Source organism: Candoia aspera, chromosome 3, assembly GCF_035149785.1.
Source record: "Candoia aspera isolate rCanAsp1 chromosome 3, rCanAsp1.hap2, whole genome shotgun sequence".
Lineage (NCBI taxonomy): Eukaryota > Metazoa > Chordata > Lepidosauria > Squamata > Boidae > Candoia > Candoia aspera.
In genome coordinates this window covers 195,660,034-195,687,770 of record NC_086155.1, presented here as the reverse complement: position 1 = coordinate 195,687,770, position 27,737 = coordinate 195,660,034, and the positions used below count along the sequence as shown (strand labels likewise).

General features: G+C 39.7%; 1 protein-coding gene across 1 annotated transcript; it reads right to left on the bottom strand.

Annotated features, from left to right (window-relative positions):
* Positions 1 to 406: 406 nt before the first annotated feature.
* Positions 407 to 25,957, bottom strand: COLEC10 (collectin subfamily member 10). The gene is made up of 7 exons (XM_063299618.1): positions 25,657 to 25,957; positions 15,697 to 15,768; positions 11,577 to 11,648; positions 9,221 to 9,274; positions 6,422 to 6,517; positions 1,320 to 5,792; positions 407 to 874 (listed from the first exon to the last, which is right to left on the bottom strand). Exons 1-6 carry the CDS (start codon positions 25,790 to 25,792, stop codon positions 5,401 to 5,403), a joined length of 822 nt encoding a protein of 273 aa, XP_063155688.1. The 5' UTR covers positions 25,793 to 25,957; the 3' UTR covers positions 407 to 874; positions 1,320 to 5,400.
* Between the last annotated feature and the right edge of the window lie 1,780 nt (positions 25,958 to 27,737).

Sequence of the window (27,737 nt, the reverse complement as noted above, 5' to 3'; positions counted from 1 at the left end):
AACCCATATGCATGAAGTGCTTAGTTTTGCCTCCTTAAAACTTGCTGAAATGCAATAGTCCTTATAATATTTCAATTGTAGTTTGTAATTATAGACAGAGTGTGCTCTGTCACACTGGTGATAGAAATAGGATCTCTGTGCTTGACTGGAACCAAAGATTTCTGAGAAGCAGGGAGGCTGTTCTTTGTGCAAGATTAAAGCAGACACGCTTCAGGAAAGAGGAGGACCAAACCTGTTTTACGAAATACATGCACAGCACAATCTCCTCTTGGGTCCACAGCTTCAGAGATACCTAAGGCTTTGTGTTGGCATATGGTGCTACAGCATGAAGTATAAAATCGACAGTGATTTCTGCTTTAGAAATGATTCTTTCTGTCATTCAGAATGATAAAATATGAAACCAAAAGTTTGTTTGTTTATTTATTTAAATCTCAGATGATACACATGCCATATAATGTTGATTTATGATGAGAAGTAAATGGGAAAAGCAAGAGAAGATGTGAACTACAGTTTGGTTAATATATATGTATGTGTGGGGATATGTGTGTGTGAGAGAGCATGCATTAGTGTATGTGTGTATAGAGAGAGCACTAATGCACGCTCTCTCACACACATATACATATAAAGCACATGCATATATACAACAGGCCCTGGATTCCACTGTATGCTGCCCCTCCAAATCTTGTGGGATCACCAATTCTCTAGTGAGATCCCTGGAGAGGAAGGATCAATTTTCTTTTTCCAGGTCTGTTTTGGGAAGCTGGTGTTGGGTAAAAGAAAACAGGTGTCTTAAGCTGAGCAATGGCTTAACACACTCATTTTCATTCTTTTTTCCATGAAAAATAAAACCAACATTCATGCTACCAGGAACTGGCTTTGTAGTGTTGTAGAAATGAAGACTAGGACGCTCGGGTCTTCATTCAGGAAAAGAGTTTAATATGCGCATAGGTTCAGACAAGCTCAAGCTTCAAATTCTGAACCCCGAAGGTTCGGGGTCCTACTACTTTTATACCCCCCTACTGGGTGATTGCTTAGCATAGAATAAGTGACAACCTCAAGATATATGGTATATGTTTAAGTGACAACCTCAAGATATATGGTATATGTTTAAAAGCAGGTCTGGTGTGTTTAAAAACAGGTCTGGTGGGAGTCTGGTGGTCTTCCTGTTCCTTATCTTTGCTCATTTAGCTGCTACATAATATACGTGCATCCTGTTTCTTATCTGCCTGTCCAGCTGCTCCCCAACATACTATACTTGCAACATATAGTTTCCTTGACCCTTATTCCACCTCATATAGTTTCCTTGACCCTTATTCCACCTCAGTAGTCACTAAATTTTGGCAGTGCAATTGTAGAGAGGCTTCAGGAATGGCACAAATAAGGCTGGGGAATTATGGGTCTTAAGCCTCCCATTCTCGTTTCAGACCAAGATAAATTCGCATAATACAATAATACAAACCTGCACTGTCTCATACGTAGACTTGAAGCCAATGCAGGAAAGGCTTTGCCAAATGCCATTTGGGGATTAGTGTGCAATTGGTTGCCTCAGTGCCCTTTGCCCTTTTTGCTGGACCCTTTTTGTACTACCGTAAGAGAGTGCAAAAGTGCCATTGTTTGGCAGTGTTAGCAACTGATACTGTTTTGTGAGCTTCTGTGTTTCAGTGCTATTCTTCCTGTAGTGATCCTGCAGTTGTTTGTGGAAAACTATTATAAATATATGTAGCAATTTACAAAAATAGTAAACAAAACTATCCAACTACCATATTGTAAAATAATAGAAAAGCACACAAAAATATAGTAGTGAACCATTCAGAATAAGATGAAATATATAAATAACCATATGTAGTTCAGTGCACTGAAATGCCACAATGAATAGAAACTTTTTCAGCATGCATCTAAATTCCAACAACCTGTTATTCTTTATTTGATGCATTTGTATACTGCTGAATCTGCAAAGGACTCCTGGCAGTTAACAACAATGGCCATACACAATTTAAAATATCCATGGTGTGTAGCTAAAACATCCACGTACAATGAAAATGTCCACAATAATAATGAATAAATTTAAAATATGATAAATAACCATAATAATAACAACAATAGAATAGAACCATCACTAAAATCAATTATCATCTTGATGGCAGCTGCACATTCATCACCAAATGCATCTTAATTGAAGCAAACTTCAGTTCTAACAAGAGGCTGTTCCTCAGGATTAGAGTCATGACAGATAAGCAGCAACTTCTAACCTCAGAAGAAAGTAAGGGACAACTTAAAACAGTTTCCAGCATGAGTGCATCATCAATTCTAGCCTTTTCAGGGAGTGGGCCAACCTTCTAATCACTAAATTATATTTATTTATATTTATATTTATTTATTGTATTTTATAATAATTGTGATGTCGCTGCTTTTATGAGATTTTAATGTTTATGTTTGGAGCTTGATTTAATTGTAAACCTCCCACAGTCCCTTTTTTGGGGGAGGTGGGCGGTAATTAAATTTGAATAATAAATAAATAAGTAAATCTTAAGAGTCTTTGGCAGTCTCATCCCCAAGATCTTGCATTATCTCATGTGAAAGCACTGCAATCTTGTGAGATTTGTTGTTTGCAAGTGATTTTGGCCATTTTACTTAATTTGGGTGTTCCATAAGCCCTCTTTAGACTTTTGTATGTTCAATACATGAGAGAAGCAAATTAGTTTGGTCCAAGGCCCCTTGATGGATATTTATTGGTTCTGTGAAAGTACCAACCAGCGACATTTTAACATGCTGAGTCAACAGCTTCAACATCCCATTTCCAGAGACAGATACAATTAGCTTTCTCTACAACAACTGATGGTTTAATTTTCTGCTCTTGTCTGTCTCTAGTCAGTGAAAAAATGAACTACAGTTGGCCTTCCTTTGGGTGACATCCTGTAATTATTTTTAATAAACCCTTCTTCTCTTTTCCCAGCATCTCTGCAGATGGTGCAAATTTGGCTGAGTGATGCCAGGGACTGAATACCAGTCCAGAAAAGTGGTGACTCTAGGGCTGTCTCTCAAATGAACCTGTGATTTAAGTTCTGCTCTTCTTGCTTCCCATTGTCACAAATCAAAAAGATCTTAGCAAAGTGTCCCAAACAATAGGTAAAATAAACCCTATGTCTTTCTGTGGGTTGTGACATTGCAATTGTATCTGGTCACCATAGCAGTACTTCAGAGTAGGATTGCAATTCTAAATTACATTTAAAGCTGGGCCTTTGCATCTTCTCATATTGCTGGTATGAAGGGCTGTATTTACTATATTATGTTAGTAAAACTACATTTCCTCTAGCAGAAAACTAGACCAGATTTTTGCCTGCTGGGCTGGTTTTCTGTCTTGATTTGTTGCAGAAGGGAGGGCTGGCTACACAAAGAGGTAGATTGAAGCAGGGACCTCGGACAACAGATGTTGGGAGTGGTGTAGGACAACACTGTGATACACAGCCTGCCTTGTGCCCTCAGAGAAAGCCTCCTGTCTTAAGATGCAATGGAAAAATGGGTTCAAAAGAGATCTCTGGGGCTGGGAAGAAAAGGAGATATATCAAAACACTGTTAATCATGAGCAGATAGATATTTCAGGATCAACCTTATCTGGAAAAAGGATGGTTAGCTCGTTGGTCTTGCATCCTGAGAAAAAGAGGTTGAAATGATTCTGAGACACCCTGCTTTAATGCATTTACTAATAAATGAATGCTAGAATTCTGTCTTACTCAGCTTTCAAGATTTAGTACATGTCTTACCTTCTTGATAATTAACTAATGAGATTCATAATTAATCTCTCCTTCTGGGTTGTATTCTGCTGTTAGGGACTTGACACTGTGCTATAATCATTGATGAAGAAATATTCATGGGGAGGTCCAACCCTGAATGTTGCTCAAAAAACAAAACAAAACCAACCCCCAAAACCCTGGTGGGGGAGGTCCTATCAGTAGGGAGCAATCACAAATGCTTTCCCTGTTTACCAACTGGAGCTCTGCAAACTGTTTTACCATCTCTGTCTTCTGCTTCTTCTCTTCTTTTTTCTTCTTCTGCTTCTTCAAGCCTAAATTCAAGTGGCAAATACCTTCCAACAACCTTTCTTAGGACTGGGCTATAAATGTGCAAGGAAGTGAGACTAGATAAGGACTTGCCTACGTTGAAGTAAAGATGTAAAAGAATTTTGCCATGTATTTTGCTAGGATCAAATTTCCAGGGAGAAAATCCATCTCACTTTTGAAAATATGTCAGGGACAGCCAACTCTTTTCTGTTTTATCAAAGCCTGGGTAGCTGAGTGCCTTTTGTAACACTTCCTGGACTGTGACTACACAAATCATACAGTCACGTGGCTATTTCAGGAAGTGTGACAAAGGAGATGCAATCTCTGTAACAAACCCCTTTTGCCATAAATATAAAGAAGGGGTTGAGAATCTGGCCATCTTGTGCATTTTCAGAAGTAAATAAATCTCTACCACTCCCCCGGATTTATATCTAGAGAATTAATTAAAAATCCAGACATAAATCTGCTGGAATGGAACTCTGCTCAGTTATCAATCAACACATTTCTAGCTGAAAAATTTATTTTCTTTGTTCTGTTGTGGCTCTGGTTTTCCCTGACCCCATCACATGTGCCATAGGGCTACGTTTTCTTCAGATGCATGTGTGCAGAATGTAAGGAGTAAGAAGGTGAAAGAGATCAGGGCCACATTTGAAATTGTGAGAGCACAAGGTAAGCCCAGTCTAAAGGTGACTGTTGTGGAAGACTTATGTCTTCATAAAATAGGTGCAGTATTATTGTGGGCATGACCACTCACAAAATAGTCATTTAACTGAAGATGAACTAGCCTCCTGTCATCCCAATAAGTGAGGTTATATGACCATTGTGAGTCCTGAAGCAAATAAATATAATGGTAGACATTGATGCTTGGTTTTGCAGTTTGCCAGCTTTCTGCATTTTTTTTAAACTAAAATAATCTTAAAAATATATCACTTAAGATGGGATCTGGTGCACACCAAGGGAAGTGTCCGGTGGTACCTTGGTGCCTGCAGGTAACACATTGCCTACCCTGTCTTAGCAGAAAGAAGAAAACATCATCTTAACTGTGGCCTTAAAATAATAATTTGGAAGAAAATCCCATAATTTAGAATTTTAATGTCCAATTGTAATTCATTCCTGTGTTCCTAAATTAGAATCAGATTCTTTCCCAAGACCCTTCATCCTTAATGTGGTGCTCTTCAGATGTTGTGAACTCCAGTTCTCATCATTCCTTGCTTGTATTGCGTCAGGATGATGGGAATTGAAGTCCAACTGTTCTGGGTGGCATCAGGCTGGGAAAGACGGTCCTAATCCTTGTAGCTGTAAGCGAATGATTCTGCAGTGCGTGGTAGGTGTCTTCTTCTGCCTATTTCCTTCTCTTTGGGAATTCACAGACAAAATACATAGTGAGGTGGCATTCCGTATCATTCCATTTTCCAGTGCTGAGCATCTCCACACAGTCCTCGTTCCCATGGGTGTCCTGAGGCTCTCCTTCCTTCCAGTTGCTGTAGCTTTGCAATGGTGTACGATCAGCATACATGAATTGACCTTCCTTCTCTATGTCATTCACCCCTATAAAGACTCGGAAGAGGCCACTCTGGGAGACATAGTCAGAAATCACTGCATTAGCAGCTTCATCTTTTGGCATTGCTAGGATTCCTTCTTGAATCCTGCAGTGAGTGAGAGCTTCCTTGTAGTTCTTTTCTTCCTGAACAATGTAATAGTATTTTTCTTCTGTTTCTCTGATGCCTGCTAACACTTTTGGAAAGAGAAATAAAAACCTGTTTTTTTTTAACAATAGCCTTTTTAGGATGTCTTAGTTACAGGAAAGAAGCGTTTGTTTTGAGTTTGCAGCACACCCATAGGTTAGGATGTCCTGCATACCGATAATTTATCTTAATAATTCTGCCAAATTCTGCTATTTCATAACTAGAAGCCTCCCACATCCCTTTGCTGTATTTCCCCCATTTTCTTGTAAAGGAAGTGTATATTTAATTTATAAGTACCTTTTTCTGTTGAAGACCTGCCCTTCCTAACGGTCAAACCTGATTAGTTTCTTACTGAAAGGTCAAGCCCAATATCTGTATCTGTTTGCAACACATACTAGATACTGCTCTCTGGTACTTGAGCACTGGTCATATACCTTAACTCATTTTTTCCTCACTGAAATATTTTACTGTTAGTGAATTAGCACATAAATTGGGAGACTCTTTTGTCATCAAAAAGAAGAAAAAAGCATGCTACCAAAAATGGGCAATCTGCCACTGAATTTTGATGGCATGATCTTTGAGGAATTTGTGGGCTTTGTACAACTTCCAGCCTACAGGGTTCCCACGCCAATCCCCAAGCTGAAAGAAATTAACAAAAACTCTGGATATGAAACATACCATTCTTTACAAACGTAATGGAACTTTTGAGCCGTGCCACATTGATGTCCAGTTGTCCGACAACTTTGCGATATTTCCCACAGTCACAGACAGCACCTAACTCAGTATAGATAAACAGTATAAGTAACCAAAGTATCAAGATGAATAACATGATGCTATGAGCTGTTGGTCTGAAGCACCTTTAATGAGATCTGTCCTTCCCTTCTTCCCTATCAACTGTAGCTATTTATTATATAACTAGTTATATAATATGCATCTCAGTTTCTTACAAATATAGTTATACAATACAGTTATATAATATGTATCTCAGTTTCTTACAAATAATTCAAAATGTACAGGTAATTTTTCTCCTCATAAAAAAATACAGAGGACCTTAAGTTGAGTTGGTGACATCAAAGTAATTGTCTTGGCAATACAGGTAATCCTCATTTAGTGACTGCCTCGTACAGTGACTGTTCGCAGTTATAATAGTGATAAAAAAGTAAATTTGAGACACAAGTCTCAAATTTACGACCTTCATAGGTCTGTAAAGCAAAGGAAAGCTGCAATAAGAACATAAACACAGTCATAGTTTCACTTAGTGACTGCTTTGCATAATGACCAAGTTGCCAGTCCCAATTGTGGTCACTAAATGAGGACTACCTGTATTGTGGTACCTGCCATTATCATCTTCTGGGCCTTCTTTGGAGTACTTGGTCTAGCCTGTTACAGCCCAGAGGCAGTTCTGTTGCTGCTTGTATCTTGCAAAGTAGGAGAGACCAAAAGGTGTTGAATCTGATCCTGTGTGGAACTAGAGGGGAGATTGAAATTGTCTCTTTCCATTTCTAGTCACTCTCTCTGGCAAATGCACCACACTGATTCTATGCACATTTTCTCCGGTCCAAGGAAAAATTGTCTTCCACAATACCGGTCCCTGGTGCCAAAAAGGTTGGGAACCACTGCCTTACAGTAGTATCCCATGTGGGTAGTTGTACAATCCATTGAACCATGAGCTTACTAAACCAGGTGGATTTGCATCAGGTGCTGAGACACACAAACCAAGCCAAAGTTAAAATTAACCCCACGTAACTTATATGAATATATCTGCTAGGTTTTAACTGACCTCATTAAGTATGTAGAGTGAATACAGTCATTGGGTGTAACATTAAAACCAGTGTTTTGAATCTTGCATTTTCATAAAGATTTAATTAGGAACTTCAGTGAAAATGGCTGAGGGCAGAAGCCTTGATCAGGCCTAATTTTAATTGATGTAGGCCTAATTCTGCCAGGGCCTGCCCTAACCCTAACCCAGCATAACGCCTTTTGTTACTAAATCATTCTTGTGATTTTTTTTTCCCAACTGGACTTGAACTATACTGCAGTTGGGATCTATTAGTGGACACATTCATAGACATCATGGCCAGACATTAGGCACTGATGCTGATGCAAAACACAAAGAACAATTTACTGGATGACGTTAATTGTGAATATATTCAGTCTAGGCCAAGAAGAAGAGACTGCAGGTTGCTATCTTGTGAACTAGCTCTGAGTTCCATTTGGGTAAAGAGAAAAAAAAAATCCCAGAGTGCTACTAATCATTTAATCCTATACTCCTTGGAAATAAATATTTGTGCAGGGGTTTTTCTTTCATTAGTTCTTACTCTTTTAATAAGAAGCCCAATATGTGTTTTAAAAATAAACCAGGAAAGCTTAAGAAAGTCCTTAAGAAAACATTGTATTTAAAACCAAGAAATAGAATAAAAACTAATTAAAATTCATAAAGGTAACACATTCAAATAATAAAAAATAGCACTCAATTTGTTTCAGGTTCTAATATTGCATTATTCCTTGGAGATTTTTTTTTTCCCATATTAATTCAATTACATCTCTCCTTTCTTTCATAAATAGAATAATCTTTTGTTATTTGCAGTTTAATGTCCTTTACTGTGCCCTTTTTTAAAATGTAGGTTTTCATGCATGTTTCTCCTAATGTATACATTTTCCCCACAATATGAAGTTTTACTAGCATTCTTCCTCAATCTCATGCATTTTTATGCATAGTTCCCCCTATGTTGTGAGTGCTGAGGTGCATATTTAACTTCTAGCCTGCATCACAAAACTCTGAAGTGTGAAAGTTCATTCCAGGTCAAATGTAGAGGGCTGGGGAACCTGCAGCCCCCCAGACATTATTGACTGAAGTCACTGGGGACTGTACTGCTGTGGCTGCTGAAAGCTGTAGTTGAGCAGTGTCTCTAGGCCCACAAGTTCTTCATCTCTAGTGTGTAGATTCAGGACATGCATATTGAGAAGGCATGTTGGATTACCCTGTTGAAAAAGTGGGCCTTTCATTTGATTTTTGCCTCTCTGGTCTCTGTCTTACAGCTAGTTGGTGAGACATTGCTATGCAATTGAACTTTTGTGGAGGGATAAAGACAAACATCTCCCACAAGTCAAGCTTGACTATGGGTAACCACATGGTCATATCCAGGTAGTTTTCATGGCCATAACATAGAAGCTGTTTGCCACTGTTTTCTTCTAGAATGTTACTTTATTTCCCAGTTTAGCCTACAGCCCTTGAATTTTCCTAGTTATCTCCCAGGTCTGATTCTGGTTTATTTATTTGAGATCAGCCAAGGTTGGCTGGGTACTGTCATCTGCTCTGATGGTGATGGGACATGTTAGCATAATAAAATATGCTTCCTCCTCCTTGCCCTCTGGACCAACGGGCTTAGGGTACACAGTGGCTAGAATTTGGCCATCCCTGATCTAAAGGACAAAAAAATATGTCAGAAATGCAAAAGAAGAACAAACAATGTGTACCTGCTTTACCCTTTCCTCCAGGGACTCCAGATACACCCTTTACTCCTTTGTCACCTAAATAAAGAGGAAAATACATTGTCTTCCATCTGAAAGTTGCAGGCACATTCGCAAAGTGGGTTTTGAGAAATGGACAGAATGCATAGGTGGATGGCCAAGGTAAACCTTTCAGTTTTACATACTGAATAAGAGTATGTTACATTGGAATAAGTTCCACTGAACACAAATTGAATCTATTTCAGTACAGACTTGCCTAGGCAAGCTCTGAAAGCTTTTGTTTTGGGATAGTAAACTTCAGATTTTAATAGATGGCCCATTAAAAGTTTAAAGACTTAGTGGCTAGATGTGCCTGGTACCTTTGTTTCTTCAGGGAAATGCAGCAAAAATTGAGATGGGCAATAGTTGTAAAGAGTTAATGATATAATAAGCGAATCCCCATTGCCTGTAAGATACGCACTTCAGTTTTGGAATGAGGACTTTTTTGCAGGTTTTGGAGACACTTAAGGATACTATTTATGAATGAATGGGAACGCTGGAGGAGGGTTTTTTCAATGGAGTTGCAGTATAGGAGGTGCGGAGGTTTAACCTTCCCTCTCCCACTGCATTCTATGAGAACCCGCCCCTAGTTGCTGTTAGCCCCAGGCAGAATAAAAAGCTTTATTGGCATCAATAGGACTTCTTTTTTTAAAGGCAGAGGGATAATTTTCAATAGGACTATGACTGGAGAGGAAAGAGGGTAATCTTCTGCACTTCTGCACTGTGTTTCCAGAGAAAAATAGTCTATATATGCATATGTTTATAATTCTGCATTTACTGCCATATTTAGTATTAAGGGAATAATAAGTCTGTGGGATGAAGGATTATATTTGTGATGGCTGCCACATCCATCCCCAGCTTCCATATGTTTTCTGTAGCCAGCTCAGTCTTTCCATTCTTGCTTTTGGGTTTTTTCCCCCCAATCTTTCTTGTATAAGTCATCTAGCTCCCTCAGTTGGTGAAGAAATTGAAGCTGAAAAGAGGTGGGGTATTTAAGCAGACAAAATCCTGAAACTTACTTCCAAATCAGCCATGACATATTCACAAGAAAGAAAGGTAAAATTTTGGAATGGCTTTCACAGTCCCCGGATTTAAATATTACAGGGAATCTATGGGGAGATCTCAAGCATGTTGAGGAGAGCAAGGAGTTCTAACAATATTTCTAAGCTAGAAGAGTTCTGCAAGGAACAGTGGGAAAATATAAAAGTAAAAGTAAAATGACATTTAGTTGGCTACAAGAAAAGTGAACCAGTTGTTGCCAATTTAGATAATGCCCCTGGAACAATTTTGTTCTTGAAACATCTGAGCATTGCATAGAAATGTATATGTCTTTAGTGAATGTATAAGTGAACTGGATAATGTCCACCTGCCCCATAACATGAATCTCAGAATGCCTGTTGGCCAGGCCCCCAACAGAACTGTATTAAGTTTGACTAGCCAACCCCAAGGTTCTTGCTTCCATAGGGAAGTCCTGTACGCATGTATCTGTGCAGGCTTTAGCTCCCTTCAAAATAAAGTTGAACATGCAGCGTTCAGGAGGTGTGGCTGATAGGGATGTACTGAAGGGCTTATCTGCTCAAGAGGGATGCAGGATCTTGGCTAAATTGACCGAAAACTTAATTAATCCCTACTGGAAAGGACTGGGATTGAACCTTTGACCTTCTGCGTTTGCATCATCACTGAGTTACAGTCTTCCCAAAAGAGGCTAAGAGTCTTCCATGCATTTTTCTCTCATCTGTCCATTGAAGAGGCCTCTGAATATTCCTTCTGTCTTTTAATTTTTCAGCACTTGGTGAAATGAACTCAAGTGTGTCAAAGCTTATTTTAAAATGAACCTATTAGTTCTTTTTCCTCCTCTTCAATATACTGTAGATTGAAAAACTTCTTTGCTCTTGTATTTAATTGTGTGACCCTAAATAATAATGAATTCAGCAGATAGCAGTATTAGGGAAATTGAAATGCATAGTTATAAAGAGCTTTTCCAACACTGTAGATCAGTGTTTCTCAACCTTGGCCATTTTTAAGATGTGTGGACTTCAACTCCCAGAATTCCCCAGCCAGCATGGCTGGCTGGGGAATTCTGGGAATTGAAGTCCAAAAATCTTAAAGTGGCCAGGGTTTAGAAACACTGCTGTAGACAATACCAAGATAGTCTGAATGGGTTCATGCTGGTAGCCATGAAAAGGGAAGCATACGTTAATAGTACTTTTATTTTGGAAATAAAACCCTTCTGTTTCGTTTGGGAAACATAAGTAGCAGGTGTTGTGTGATTTTGTACTGGGGTTTATAATCCAGTGAAGATGTGTGACCAGTTAATACTTACCTTTTCTGCCAATTGGTCCAATTTTACCCATCATTCCTTGGTCACCAATATCACCAACTAGTCCTTTGTTTCCTGGGTTGGAAATACAATAAATAGGAGCTTGTTTCACTGACTCTCAGAACACAATTTGATTTCATCTTTAAGGTACATTAGTCAAACCTGGGTCCAAAGGTGTAAAGGACTGGCAATTACTGAAGTTGAAGTCCAAGTTAGGGAAGGCTTCTTTAAATAATTTCCATCAGATACTATTATGACTTGCATCAACTTATCTTTGCTGAACCATTTTTGAAGTTGAATTTGAAGCTATGTTTGATTTATTTCATTTCAGTATTTTCAGCACTTTGCTTTGATGATTTCTGAAACTCCATGCTTACTGACGGAACTGAATTTTTAATTGGATGTTCCTGAAGCAGAAACGTCTTTTTATCAGAAACTGAAAGCAGGAGCTGGAACTGATATTATTTGTATTATCCATGGAATGCTGAGTTTAAATGCCATTAAATCAGTGGCAGACTGTTTTAAAAACCACAAGACAAGGTATTTTTGACTTCAAGCTGAGATTAATAATAAAAGCATTATTTCTCATTTATTAGACGTTTTGGGGAATGATTAAATAAAAATTGGATAAAGTAAGTGGAAATGAAATTTGGCAATTGGAACCTTAACACATGGTTTGTGCTTGTCCTAACACTGAAATTCCTAGGCCTTTTAACATGATTGATTTTATAGGGATTGCTGCATATAAAAGATGCACATGTTCTTCTAGGCTGTATATAAAGTATATGGAATATATCAATACTCCATGGTTATGAATACTTTTTACACAGAGGAGAGTATCTTAATCAAGAAAACTAGCAGAGCTTTGTCAACATTTGAACCATTTCTTTTTCCACAGAAGGGTGAGGAGAAGGATGTTCAAGCAAATTAGCTAAATTCCCTTCAGTTCTTTTGTTTTTGTCTTTTCTTTTTTAAATTTACAAATCACATATTATATTTCTAATGTTATTCATCCAGGCACGTAGTTGGTAGGTTTTGAAATGTATTGAAATAATAAATGTATTGAAATAAATGTTGAGGATCATTTTCCTTAACAAATAATGAACAAGCGTAATGTTTCTGACTCGTTTGTTTAACTGGGTTCTCTTTACCTAATTTTAGGACTTGTGTTGAGAACAGATCATGTTTTCAGTCATATTTGTGCAGAACTATTGAAAATTGAAAAGGGTTCACAAAGTTTTCAGCACCACTGTACTTTTAGATACCAGTTGCAGGGGAACAATGGTGGAAAAGGGGTGTGTCTCCACCTCCAGTTCCTGAGCATTCCAGAAGTGTTTTGCTGGCTGCTGTAAGAAAGAAGATGCTGGACTATGATGGCCATGTTCTAAACTAGCACTCCAGTCATTAAGAGGAGACATCTGTGTAGCTATGAAGTGGTCAAGTTTTCCCTTCTGACTAGACCAGTTTTCCCTTTTGACTAGACCAGTGTTCTCAACCTTGGCAGCTTGAAGATGTGTGGATTTCAACTCCCAGAATTCCCTAGCCAGCATATGCTGGCTGGAGAATTCTGGGGGTTGAAGTCCACACATCTTCAAGCTGCCAGGGTTGAGAAACACTGGACTAAACATTGTAGGAGGAGAGCTGTGTTAGTCTATGGAAGCAAAACATCAGGAGTAGTAGGGTAGCACCTTTCCCAGCTAACCATTTTTTAAAACATTGTCACATATCCTTTGCAAGTCCACTTAAAAGATGTTGCATATGCTTTTCTGGTCCAATCCAACAGAATGGACCTCCTTTTGAAGGAAGTTTGACTTTGATTTGCCTTTGTTAATGTACCATGCTGAGCTGTCTGGTAGCAGATGGCTGTCTCTCCCTTTCTTTGCACTCTTGCTGAAGAAACAACATGACATTTCCAAGCTTATTTGCCTCACTCAGAACTCCCCCTGAGATGCCTGTAGGAGTTATGTTTTGGTTTCAAGAAATATTCTTAAATGATGACTAAGAAAAAAAATAATTAAATGTATATGCAACTCCCTCAATGTTATTCTCATACTCTGATGGGTGAGGTATGCATGTCAACAGAGCAATTATGTTTAAGAACCTAAAAGGAACTCAGCTGGATTGGACCCTAGACCAGCATTCTGGGTCACACAGTGACAACTGGACACATCTGGGAAGCTCACAAGCTTGAACTGGAGACTGAGTTCCCTTCTGTTTTGTTTCCCAGCAACCAGTATTTAAGGCAAGCTGCTGGTGATTCAGGAGGTAATAAATAGAGCTGAACAATACTTCACATTCGATTCCTCTGCAGCTGCTGCATCATTTTGGGAAAAGATACAGCTACTTCCAAAAGTTTTGCATCTCTGCATACTCTAAAATACCATCCTGCACAGCCAGTCTCTGCGACCATCAAGGCATGGCTTGGGACTGAGCTAATAACAGGACCATCACTCTCCCATTGTTTCTATCCATCCCACCTGGTCCGGCAGGAGGGGCATGCTCCGGATGCTGTCGGCTAAGGAGTGTCAGCTGGTGGGGCCCAGGAGGAGGGCCTTTTCTGCCATGGCGCCCACCTTGTGGAACTTAATTCCACCTGAGATTAGGTTAGCCCAGATCCTGATGGCCCTTCGCAAGGCCCTGAAAACTTGGTTTTGTGCCCAGGCCTGGGGCCCCAGAAGTGTGATAGAGTCTGTCTCTTAGCTTCTTGATGGTTATTTTATGATGCTTGGTGCTATGTGTTTTTATTTTGCATTTTATTAGTTCTTATCTATTTTATTGTAAGCTGCCAGAGTCATGTTTGTGAGATGGGTGGCTATATCAACCAACCAACCAACCAACCAACCAACCAACCAACCAACCAACCAACCATAGGGCTACTATATCTGGGCTGCAAAAATCTGACCATTAAATGACTGGAAAGAGAATGTTTTGGGTCACTCTGCCACCATCTTGTGATCATCTTGATTTGGACAGCCCAGATCTAGTGGCATTAAACAATGCTGTACCCACACCAATACCCATGTGAAGCCATTTTATCATCTCATGGAGTTTTGAAAAGATGAAAAAGGTGCAATTTTAAAGTTCATTTAAATTACATTAAACAGATTAATTCTATAATATTTGTTTAATTTAGTCTAAAATTCACTCATAGGGAGCCAATTTGGAGTTGTGGCTAAGGTACCAGGCTAGAAACCAGGAGTTTCTAGTCCCACTTTAGGCACAAAGTCAGCTGGGTGACCTTGGACCAGTCACTCTCTCTCAGCCCTAGAGAGAGAGAAACCACTTCTGAAATCGCAAACCACTTCTGAAAAACCTTGCCAAGAAAATTGGAGGGACTAGTCCAGGCAGTCACCAGGAGTCAACACTGACTCAAAGTCACTAAAAACAAACAAGCAAAAGCAAAAGCAATCTACTCATAAGTAATACTCTGGATAATTTTCTTTATAAGCTTCCTTTTAAATAGTTCCTTTCCTCCTGTGATTAAGAAACAAGAAAAGCTTTGCAGAGTGTAAAAATGTTTGATGGAATGGCTGTGTTCATACAATACACTTAACCAGATTAGCTGAAGGCCTAATGGCTGCATTGGCACGACATACTAAGCTTGGATAGTTTAAACCTTGCTGTTTTTAGGGCTTACTGTCCTGTGCCAACCCAGTTCGCTTGAGTTAATGCAGTACCCAGGTTAAGCATGCCAGGTCAATGCAACTAGTGCGTAACTCTGAAGTAATAAGGGACCATTCCCTATGTTTTTACCATATAACAGGTAAAGGTAAAGGTTCCTGTTTAGTCATGTCCGACACCAGGGGGCAGAGCTCATCTCCGTTTCATGGCCGAAGAGCCAGCATTGTCCGAAGACACTTCTGCGGTCATGTGACAGCATGACAGTCACGGAACGCTGTTGCCTTCCCGCCAAAGCGGTACATATTTATCTACTCACATTTGCATGCTTTCGAATTGCTACGCTGGCAAGAGCTGGGGCAAGTGCGGGAGCTCACTCCATCACGCAGCGCTTGGGTCTCGAACTGCCAAACTTGCAACCTTCCGGTCGACAAGCCTGGCATCTTAACCGCTGAGCCACCACGCCCCCTTACAATGTACAACAGATCACCATAAATTGTTTTACCTTTGGATCCTGTGGGGCCAAGTTTCCCATTTTTTCCCATTTCTCCTTGGGTTCCCTTTTCACCTTCATCTCCTTTAAACAGAAACATACAGGAAGGAGAGATGTCATCAGTAACAACAACATTTAGGAAATGCTGATCTGATTTAATTTTTGAAGACATGAATAGGCCCAACTCCTATTTTCTGATGTGCCAAATCCTTCATAATACTTGGTACTTCCTTAGGGATTTGGGTTCTTAACCCTTTATATACAAGTAGAGAAAATGTACTTGAAACAACTTTACTTTACTTTGGGATACAGGGTCAAGAACCCTTATCCTCATTACCACTCTCATATTTAGGATACTAAAACTATTCGAAATGTGACAGGCTGTCATCAGCATGCTCTCAAAATAGCTGGAAGGAGTGCTCAGTCACAAAACATCGATTTGCCAGAAGACCAAATGGATAAGGTTGTTCCATGTCCCCACTCAATGCCAGTCAAATCTACAGAAACATTTTTGTAAATATAAACGCTGATTATACTAGAGCGGTAGTCTTCCAAGCTTGCTAACTTCCAAATTTGTGTATTCCAACTTCCACAATTCCCTAGCCAGCATGGCCTTTGCTGAGCATTCTGGAAGTTGAGCTCCACACAACTAAAACTCACCAACCTTGGAAATACTGCACTAGAGGCATGCCAACTCCCTTTAAAAACAAACACACAAGCTTTGAAGAATTCATCATTAAAGTCAGGTGGAACAGGAAGTGTGTCCAGGTGGTATCTTCTTCCCACAGATTTGACTTTTAGCTGTTTAACTGGGGTTGTTCTCTTTGATTTGCCCCCCCCCCACAAAGGGGGCATGAAGTCACCAAGCATGACTTGAAAGAAATTTCAAGCTTTAGAGAACTATGCTGATGGCAATAGATTTCAAGTCTTCTACGGCACATCAGATGTGCCCCTCTTGTCGCATTTCCTGTGGTTGCCGAGATCTTCCCTGGGATAATAACGAACTGGGGAAGATGATGCTCTGCATCCATCCTCTTGATGGTTGGCCCTCTAAAATGAAGTAGGTAGGTAGGTAAATAGGATGCATATGTGTGGAGGGCAGGTCCTGAAGGATTTTCCTGCCACAACGGAGCCCTCCGTCCAGAAGAGTGAGGTCACTTAGCCTATTCTGTGGTGGGGTTCGCATCACATGTTAAGCTATAATATGGTTTGTTTGCCTTTGGCTTCATGGTATTTGAACCCAGCCTTTTTGGCATGTAAACCCAGTTTTATGGCTTAACATAATGTATAATCTGGGCCATTATGGCTTGTTCAACAAACTGTGGTTAAACCACACCCTGACCTTTCTGCTCTGGGATCAAACTCGGGAAAAACCCCTTTGTACTAAGCTGGGTGAAAGTCCATTTTCTTGAGTAGTCAGCTGTTAAATAATATACATTATGGGAAAATTTGTGCCTTGCTGCCCTCTTGTGGTGTTCTACATTGTGATGTTTAAACAAATAAAATGTTTTGTTGTTTTCTGAGAAGCTTAGCATTTCTCAGCAAATTATGGTGCAGTAAGTAAATGGATACCACTGTTATCCTTTCTACAATAATATGTGCAAGTCAGTTCTGATCTGGTCAGATTTACATCTTACTGAGTTTAGTAGATCCCAGATTCAGAGCTAAATGGTAATGGTTTTGTACCTGGTGCATTGATGTCCTTTGTCCTTAAAGATAAGGTGTAATCCGAAGTCAGTTACGCTTAACACTGATGCTTTACTCAGATGACAACTCCAACTTGGAAGTGACTTCAAACAGTAGACTTCATGGCTCAAGCCTCTGGATTAATTTTTGGATTTGATTGTTCTTCTCTCTCCCATAATTTATAACTAACCATCATGCTATTCCCCTTCTGAGAAAGCAGTATTATGCAAAATGCAGAAAAGGAGTAAGAAATAGTAAGCCAAATAAATTAAAGATGTGAGATAGGGAAAAGACAAGGAAATATAGCTAAATCCAAATTTAATGACAATCACTATATCTCTCCATACCTTTTTGTCTTAGCGAACCATTCTTATTTCACTATATTTGTACATTGATTTCATACATGGCCATTTTTTCTCTAAATTTCTCATCTCTCAGCTTTCCCTGTCTTCTACTTTCTGCTGAATCTATTCATTTTCCTTCAAATATAGTTTTGCAATTCAGTCTTCACTCTTTTTCTCTGTATGAGCAACCCATACAATGTCCCTTTTATATTCAATCTATATTCCTTCAGCACTTATTCATTCTTGACCCTATTTTGGCTTGTTTTACCAAACTTAGAAGTAACCCATTCCCAATTCTGTTCCCAGTTCTCACTTCTGTGTAACAAAATGGACAGAAGCCTATACGTGGCCATTTTGGTGTGTGTGTGTGTGTGTGTGTGTGGCAAATACTCATGCCTCTCAATTGATCACATACTACCCATTGCCTTTTACTAGCATTTGCACGTCTTAACATTTTCTCTGTCCATTTTCCATCATCAGGAAGCATTCTACTATGGTACACAAATTCATCTACTTTAGTTTTAGCCATTTTTATATGATGCCCATTTGCCACTCCATATTCCCTGTCAAACACAACTACTTTGGTCTTTGATATATTAATTTTCAAATCCATATTTCTTGTTGCAGCACACAGTCTGACATATGCTGTAAAGCATTTGGGTTCTTGGCCAAAAACATGGCATTGCACCCAAACAAAAGTACATGTGCATTTACATCTCCAGGCAACACACCTCTAATGCCATCACAACTGTTCCTGACACTTTTATCCGTAAATATATTAAACAACCAAAGGTGTATCACACATCCTTACTTTCCTCCCTGCTCAATTGCTAAGCAACTCCCTATTTGGGCAACACGCCATAATTCAGGCCTATTAAGTTTTTCACACACTGACTTAAATCAACAAATGGACAATAAGCTAGCTTTCGCACATTCTTTCTTCTCTATCCCTTCTTTTGATTTCATCTCGTGAGGGGTTTTAGAATTTTCAAAAGTTTTCATACCTTTTTATGGCAGTACCTGGCTGACCTTGGCTGATCTTTAAAAACTAAGCAGAGCCAGAGTTTGGATAAGATACCACCAGGATATCCCAGAATGGTGAGCTATACTTGAGAGTCAGCAGAAAACATCCAGAAAGAAAGCAAAGCACTTCCATGTTATTGCCACGTACAGATATGTCTGTGAAATCATGATGATACCAATCAAAGAGAATATATTTGTAGCTCAGGGTTGAACTGTGGAGTCCTTGGTGCTCTCTGAGCCTTGTTGTTTTCTTGCAGACGTTTCATTGCCAGACTAGGCAACATCTTCACTGGCACTGAAGATGTTGCCTAGTCTGGCAATGAAACATCTGCAAGAAAACAACAAGGCTCAGAGAGCACCAAGGACTCCACAAATCATGATGAGTCAAGAGGTGCCCAATATTGGAAGTAGTCGGAAGCCACCTTCTGTTTCTATTTTCTATCTATTTTCACTTTTATAGTTTTTGTTCTTTTTCTTTTAGTTCTGTCTTTACTGTACTCTCTGTTTTTGTATTTTTAATTATACTTGGAGAGAATGGAAATATAAATATAAATATATATATGACTTCATCTTTCCCTGGTAAAGGTCTCATCCAGCTGATTTTGACTTTTGGACCATCCTGGCCATGATTTCAATAAAAGTTACTTCTAGGTCAATATATTACAATTAACTTAGTTAGCCACTGTCTCTCCTGGATTTTCTCCTACAGCAGGGATGGGGAACCTTCAGATAGTGCTGTGACTCCCAACATCCCTTACCCTTTGCAGTGCTGGTTATGGCTGCTGGAACATCACAAAATCTCTCCCTCCTCTTCAACAGCTCTGTTCCTACTAGGGTGCTAGTTGAAGTGGAAACTAACAGAAATCATGTAAGGCTTTGTATCTTTCACTTCCTGCCCTGGGATGCTAACTTAGGTTCCCTTTTTGTTTTAAGGGCAGTATTTGTGTTTTCATCCGCTATATCCCTGGCAGATCTAGCTTTCTCTGTATCTCATGCTGTGCAAAGCTTTGTTGCTTAATTTCTGCAGGATATTAAAGGCATGACATCTTTGAGCATAACAAAAAGCTGGCCCCACTGAGTAATGTGCTCAGGATATTATGTGCATTGGCTCTGGCAGGGAAACAGAACAGCAGGTCCCTCTCCAGGTTTGTCAAGGGCCAGCCAGGACAGCTGGATTGTAACCACAATTGCCTGAAAGAACATTACTCTGGGTCACTGTTGAAAGTTTAAATGGCAGCTATGCTGCTCAGAGCAGTAAACTGGGTTTTGTTTGTTTTTGTAAAGCATGCCTCAAGACAAACATCAACTGTTGGCCTGGACAATTGCCTAGGATGCTGAGTGCTGACAGGCCACAGACATGGACTGATAGAAAATTGAGCTTCCAAAGAGTTTCTATTTGTCTTTCAGTTTCTAGCCCTCATGGAAGACATGCATGAAAGTGTATGGACAATGGGATCTCAATTATTAAAGAAGCTTTGATTAGTATATCTACCAGCCTGGGACAGAACCTCTTACAACTCCTTGCTGTTCTTAGAAGCTAGAAATAATGCAATCAATTTTGCCAAATGTGAATTTACAGAAATATAAATAATACAAATTACCTAATTTGCTCCTCTGTCTGCAAGATTAGAGATACGTTTATTTATTTATTTAATTTATCAAATTTGTCACTGCCCATCTCCTCCGAGTGGAGGAACTCTGGGTGGTTTACAATATAAAACAATAAATATATAATAAGATTTCAATATAAAACACACTATAAAACAATTTCACAGAGCTACCAAATATAATAAAATCCAGATGGCTATGGTCTCATTCAGTTATTGTATAGGAGGGGCACTTCAAGGCACTAGCCAGCCCCAAATATGACTGTTCTCCTCCCTGCCCCATGTTTGGTGTAGTGGTGAAGGCATCAGGCTAGAAACTGGGAGACCATGAGTTCTAGTCCTGCCTTGAGCACGAAGCCAACTAGGTGACCTTGGGCCAGTCACTGTCTCTCAGCCCTAGGAAGGAGGCAATGGCAAACCACTTCTGAAAAACCTTGCCAAGAAAACTGCAGGGACTTGTCCAGGCAGTCTCCGAGAATCGGACACCATTGAACGGATAAAAAAAAAAAAAAGCTAAAGGACTCTGATTTTTAGGATTTTTTTATTTCTTTAAAGCATGGCAATCACATGGCCTGGACAAGAAAGGAATGATTGGAAAGACAACAGGAAAACAGTTCTGCCAGGTCTGAGGATGTGGTGTTGAAGTCCTTTCCATTTCTAGCAAGGAATTTGGACTGTGGCAGTGTCATTTTTCAGAGGGGAACTTCTGCAACTATGATTATTAGATGGGCAGCAAAAGCAGCAGTGACCACAAGAAACAGGCCTTGGAGGTGCTGACTGATGTCAAGGAGTTTATAATTGACATTTGTCAGAATAATGAAAGAGGAACCCTCCAAACACACCACATTGCCACAGACTATACTCCCATTTCATCCCTTCAAAAACGCCTTCACTTACTTCACTTAGGACTCAATTCAAATCTCTTTGAAGTTCCTATTAAATTTCATTGCATATTGCTATTCCTCATCCTCCCCCCCCCAACACACACAATATTTGCCTCATTTTTGATGTGGAGGACCAATTGTGCAATTACATCAATAGATCTTCCCAATTGCATGTCCTAATATCCTTGGGCAGTTCAGCAAGGACATTGAAAATTACAGTTTGGATATTTGTTGAAGTCACATAATTCAGAAAGAGGTAGCTGTGTTGGGCTGTTGTAGCAAATGCAAGGTCTCAATAGAAGAGAATGTCTGTAGCTCAGGGTTGAACTGTGGAGTCCTTGGTGCTCTCTGAGCTTGGTTGTTTGCTTGCAGATGTTTCATGACCCAACTAGGTAACATCATAATTGCATTGCAAAGAATGCTAACTGATTAGCATCATCTCTTTGGGCATTGTAGCCATGGAGAAGAATATTGTGGCAAATGCTTTTATGGGAAAATACTGTGCTTCCCATCAAATTGGCAAGTCACTAAGATGCTATTCAAGACATAAAGCGCCAACTCAGATCAAAGGAAAGTCCTGGAAAGAAAGTTATGATTGACTTCATATGAAGATGACCAGCATTTGCCTATGTGTTCACAAGCAGCTGAGCCTGATTTGATGGCAACTAGCTAATGGCCAGGAAGCCTACAAGGCCAGATGAGTTCAATCATAGGCTCTAGCTGCTGTTCCCCACCAATTGGAAATGTCTCAAATACCTAACTGTATTTAAACTTAAAGCATATCTTCTGATAGTCTTGTTCTCTCTGCATCTGTCTAATCCCCTCAAATGCCTTCCACACAACATTTTGTTGATCTGTATAGTTCGTATTGATTTTAGCAGGTGAGCAGCATCAGCAGAGGAGATGTGGGCAATCCATGGTTCTATTTTTCATAGAATGTATGGGTAGGAAGGGACCTTGGAGAGAATCCAGACCAGCCGTCTGCCCAGTATAGGAATTCTCTAGTATGGTATCCCTAACAGATGGCCCTTCAACCTGGGTTTAAACACTTCCGGTGAAGCAGTATCCACAGACTTGCAAGGTAGTATATTCCATTGTTGAACAGCTTTTAGCATTAGGAAAGTCTTGCTAATGTCCAGCTGAAATCTACTTCCTTGTAATTTATTTATTTCAGTTTGGAATACTGGGGAGAGAAGTGTTTGTCAAAAAATATTGGGGAAAACTGTGGTATTCTTATTTCAGACCAACCCTTTCCCCTCATCATGTTCACCAGCTGATTGGGGATGATGGAGTTTGATTTCAATATATCTAAAATTTAGAGAAGGCTATTCTAGAAGAATAATTTTAGAGCAGTCTGGAAGGCACACCAGTTAGAGAGGGTTTCTCCCTCCTGGGATCTCCTGATATGTACAGCTTTCTAAATCCCAGTCCCCTTGGTGATGGACATAGCCTGAAGAAGAGTTGTCCCTAAAATCTGAAGACTTGGGATACAAAAAACAGGATCGGCCTCCTTGAAAGTCAGTATGGAAGGAACTCAGAAGGATATTAATGTAGGCAAGCAAATGACTTCTGTGTTAGACTGAGCTTCCATTATGGCCAAGTTACAAAAGAAATGTGAAAGGCAAAAGCTGATCTCTCCTTTCTAGTTCTTTTATAAGGAACTATTCAGATTTTGTCTTTAAGAAGAAAAACTAGGTGCTCATTTTATATTGGAATGGAATAGTGCTGTGCAACGCAGATTAGAATTTAATGTCACATGTACTTAAATGAGACCATTCCTAAAAGCAGTGGCATTTTTTCCAGGTTTGTGTGAAACCCTGAACAAAGCTGAGCTGATTTAATTTACAGTGGAGAAGTCTGTACTTTCAATTCATTTTCAGCATTTACAGCCTTAGAAGTTATTCTCTATGGCCACCAGGGGGCAGCCTCAAACACCCCAACTGAGCACTCCATACTGTAATGTTTTACTATTCACCAGCAACACCAGGGATATCTCTATGTAGTTACTAGGACCCCCAAATTTTACTTGAGAGAGACTGACCTTTATTTTCTTTTGTATTTTCTGTTATAAGTAACTGCCTTTTAAGGTCAGCATGGACGGCTGAGATAACCAGATCATCCATGCTATAGGATTTCAGTTGTCAACTCTCACAGCTACAGTTTTTAGTTAAATACATTTTTACTGGAATTGATGAAATGTGCGCTCTGTTTAAACGTAAATGCAGATTTTAAATCTGTTTATTTAGCTAGCTTGACGTTTTGCAGAATAACTTAGAAATTCTCACTTTAGGCAGCTTATAACTATCTGGGACAGCTCTGCTTGGAATATTTGGGTACAAATTTCATAAATTATAATCTAACACTAGGAGTGGACCTGATATCTCTACTGAGGTCTCCCATTGATCAGAGAGACACTAAGAAGATGCATATCAGGGTCCTTGTGATTCTCTGTGATGCAGGCCGGATCCACAGCCAGCCCTATACGTGCATTCCTATAACTTTCCTGTGAACCTTCGCATTAAAGTTTGTAATACCTGGATGGCATTGGAAGAACCTAACATCTGATCTTTCCCAAATGTGAGCCAGCCCTGAAAAAGTTTGCACTACAAAGTCCAGGTTGCACAGTTTCATTTTCTCCAAGAAAAGGAAGAACGCCAGCAAAGACCTCTGGTGTTTTATGTACGAACGCCCAGTGGTAAGGGGTGGTCTAAGATTTGCAATGGAAGCTCCCAGTCTTTCATTCTTCTCTTCAAGAAGCACACTACCACATAGCATAGGTGCAGCACAAGGAAAACAAAGGGGAGGCAGCAGTGAGACACATGTCACAGCATCATGATATAACTCTGCCCATGGCATACTTATGTGCAATGCAGGCACAAAAGGGTGGAGCTTGTAACATGATGCATATTTGAACATTTTGGCGTCATCAAGTTCAGGATTAGATATCTATGCTGTATATTGTTAGTTTGACTGTGCTTTACTTAACTGACCAGATTTATCTGTCTTTGTACAAGATGCTGAACCATCAATTAACCACGAAGGCTGGATTCACATAATGCTGGGCTGGAATGTGGTTGGCTAGTCTAGAGCTGAAGCACAGCTGTCAACTGTAATTCTTAATGCAGCCCATTTAATTACCGCCCAGAGTCCCTCTTTTGGGGGAGATGGGTGGTAATTAAATTTGAATAATAAATAAATAAATGTTGTCTAGGCCTAGTTGGCTTGCAGATAAGGAAGCCTTGGGCAATGCGGTCTACACTGGGATCCTTCCTATGTTGCCGCTTCCTCTTGGGGAGGCACAAAATTGGCCACAATGCCATAGGGAACTGATTGTGCGCAACTTAAAAGAATGACTCATAACCTCTCATTCTGCCGGGGGTAAGGCAGATGCAGTGTGTTCGGATGGGCTTACTGGTAGCTGCCTCACCCAACAAAATGTGCCACAAGAATGGAATCAGCACATAGACCCAGCTTAAAGATTCAGCTGTCAAAGCTATGACTGAGCTTCATAGCTGAGGCTTACTAAACCAGCTTTCCCCAACCTGGATTCCTCCATGTGTGTGTGACTACCATTCCTATCATGCCAAGCAAACATAATCATTGAGAGTCATAGTATTATACATATAGTGGACACCAAGTTGGGGAAGGTTGGTTCAGCCAACAGAATGCTTCAGTCATAAACACGTGAACAGCATACCTGTGCTCTTTGACCTATTTCTATTCCTACAGTAATCAACAAGACAATATTGGTTGTGACATAAATGTTATATAATACAGGGCCTTCCAAAATCCACCCATACAGCATTAAATCCAAAGCAAAATCTTTTCCAGAACTGTTGAAATACGAGTGTGAATTTATAATCAAAAATTTTAGGTAACATGCTGGGGCTAGCGGCTTGTTTTCCACTGAAATTAAAACATTTGCACATGCATTTTCTTTGCCAAAGACTAAACTCAGGAAAAGCTACAGGCCCATCAGCCCTTCATCATTCCATTTCTTTTATTGGTGATGACTGCAGCCAGACAGATGAAAATGTTTGGATCCTAAAATGCAATGGTTAATAGTAGGAAATTATGCAACTGATGTTTGAAATATTCATTATTTCATGCCATAATTCCTCAGTCTAAAATACCAATTTTTCTGCCTATGCTTAGGCTGGTTTGTTTTGTGCCTGTTGATGTGCTAAAAGGGTCCACAAATACCCCTTTTGTGGTTTTGCGCTAAAAATAAAGTTGAAAGCTTCCTCAATAAGCTACTCAGCAACATTATCACCACAGGAACCAGCTGAAAAGTTGGCAGTCTTATTTTTTATCTTTTATGGCATAAGAACTTGCAGGAGGAGAGGAAGAGAAAGAGAGGGTGGAAAAATAGAAAAGGGCATTAATGTTGCTGGGATGTTTCCCTCAGAAGTCTTTGTAGTGCCTCACCTTTCGGTCCAGGTAAAATGGTATGCGTGGAACAGATCTCTGCTGTCTGTCGGTTGCCATCTTCTAAGCCAAATATTTGAACCAGGACAAGAAACAGCACTAAGAAAGTTTCATGTTTCCACCGTTGCTTCTCCATGCTGCTCCGTGCTAAGCTCTACAGGAAATGCCCTTCGTTGTTCCACTCTCAATAATTGCTAAAATAAGATTTCCCATATAACTTTGGAGAGCAAAATAAATTGAGAATTCCCTTTGATTAGAGCTTTAAAAAGGCACTGAAGAGACCTATTAGAGTGTGCATTGGGGTGGGTTTGAAAAGCGAGGAGGCGAGATCGTACATTGTCCAGTAGATTTATGCAGCAATGACAGTTGTTTATTAAACTTTATCTGTTGGCTGTGAAATATTTAAGAGCGCAGACTGGAAGAGTGATCTTGAATGCATAACTCTGCCTCTGTTTTGTATCTGCCTGCTGAGAGGAGGACCAATTTCTTCTCTATGTTTGCAGAGCATGTATACTAAAAAGACATGGATTCTCAAGATATTAATGACTAAGCCCCTTGAAGATAAAGGGACTTACTTCCAAGTAAACCTGCCTTGGGACTCACTGTAAGACATCTGCCATGGACAGCTTGTACTGGAAAGAGGAGAACAGAAGGAAAATGATTGTGGAAAGATATAGGAGTATTGGGGACCGCCCCCCACCAAAAATCCTGCTATGCTGCCTCATGGTGAAAGGGGGTGTTCCTGGAATGGATGAGCAGTGGCTGCCCGGAGTGTATACAAAGAATATATGCTCTCAGGGTCATCCCCGCTGCCCACCTAAAGCAAGCAGACACCTATATTGATATAGTAGTGATGCAGGAAGATGCTGAAGGCAGATCACTTTAGTGACATTGGCAAAGGCATCATTTAATACCGTGCAGGAGAAAGCAATGGTGAACCACTCCTGCATTTTATAGAAACATACACACACACATACAGAAATTATAAAATGATTGATGATTCCTGGAGAAATTCTATCCATGTAGTTGCTGAGAGTTGTCACCGACCTGATGGCACATCATCAATCAGGGATGAGGGAGAATATTAATTTAGCCTGCATTTTCCATGCAACCATGTGTATTTCTGTCTTTTTGAACCATTATATAATCTAAAGCTTTATTATTATTTGAAATGTGCAGTTCAATTTTTGTAGTGAAATTTACCACCTAAAAATGTACGAAAAGACTGTAGAAAAAATGCACATATATATGAAAACATGCACTATATCATAGCAAATTGTTTGCAAAAAAGCAGGTTTGTCAGGCAGAATTGCAAACAAAAATGCATTCCTTTGATACGTACGGCAAAGTAGGCCGGCCCTGTTGGCCTTTCCTAAGGCCGTGAAAACCTGGCTTTGTGCCCGGGCCTGGGGCCTCAAGCATGTAGATGGTCCTGTCTCTTGGCTGTATTAACATCCCTACATTGCTCACTTGGCAGCCATGTGTATTTATTTTGTATGTATTTTATATTTTAACTGTTTTAATTGTATTGTTTTACTTGTTTTATAGTTTTATTGTGGTAAGCCGCCCAGAGTCACTTGTTGAGATGGGCGGCTATGGAAATCAAATAAATAAATAAATAAATAAAATGCACAGACATCGGCACAAATGAGAAACTTGAACAAAAATGAAAAATGGAGAAAAATAATGATTGATTAATTTGCCCTTCCTCAGTATATGTCTTGTAGCATGCCATCTGCCCCGAAGATATCCAGAGCCTCAAGCGCAGTGTAAAATTTTTTAATCAGGGATATGGGACTATTTCAGGTGGTTGGGATTATTTTCAAATGGCAAGGAAAACTTGTGAACAGAGGGGTGTTTCCAGTCTTCGTTGGTGTGACTTAGGATCCCCCTCATATCCACAGCGAAAGTTAGTGAAGACTTAAGCCATATTATCTGTAATATATCTGAGAGGAAGCTCAAAGCCATCCGTCCATCACTTCTAACACGAGTATCTTATATGTAGGTGGATAACACCTACAGGGAAACCCTGCCACATTTTGGGCAGAAAATAAAATAAAAAAATGTAAAAGTATAATTTA

Excerpts from the sequence above, each read along its gene's own strand:
- COLEC10 (XM_063299618.1), bottom strand. The coding sequence starts at position 25,792 with ATGGAGAAGCAACGGTGGAAACATGAAACTTTCTTAGTGCTGTTTCTT. Across the intron at positions 6,518-9,220 it reads TGGAGGAAAGGGTAAAGCAG|GTGCTGTCTGTGACTGTGGG; the intron begins GTACACATTGTT and ends ATACTGAGTTAG. Across the intron at positions 5,793-6,421 it reads CATTACGTTTGTAAAGAATG|TGTTAGCAGGCATCAGAGAA; the intron begins GTATGTTTCATA and ends TCTTTCCAAAAG.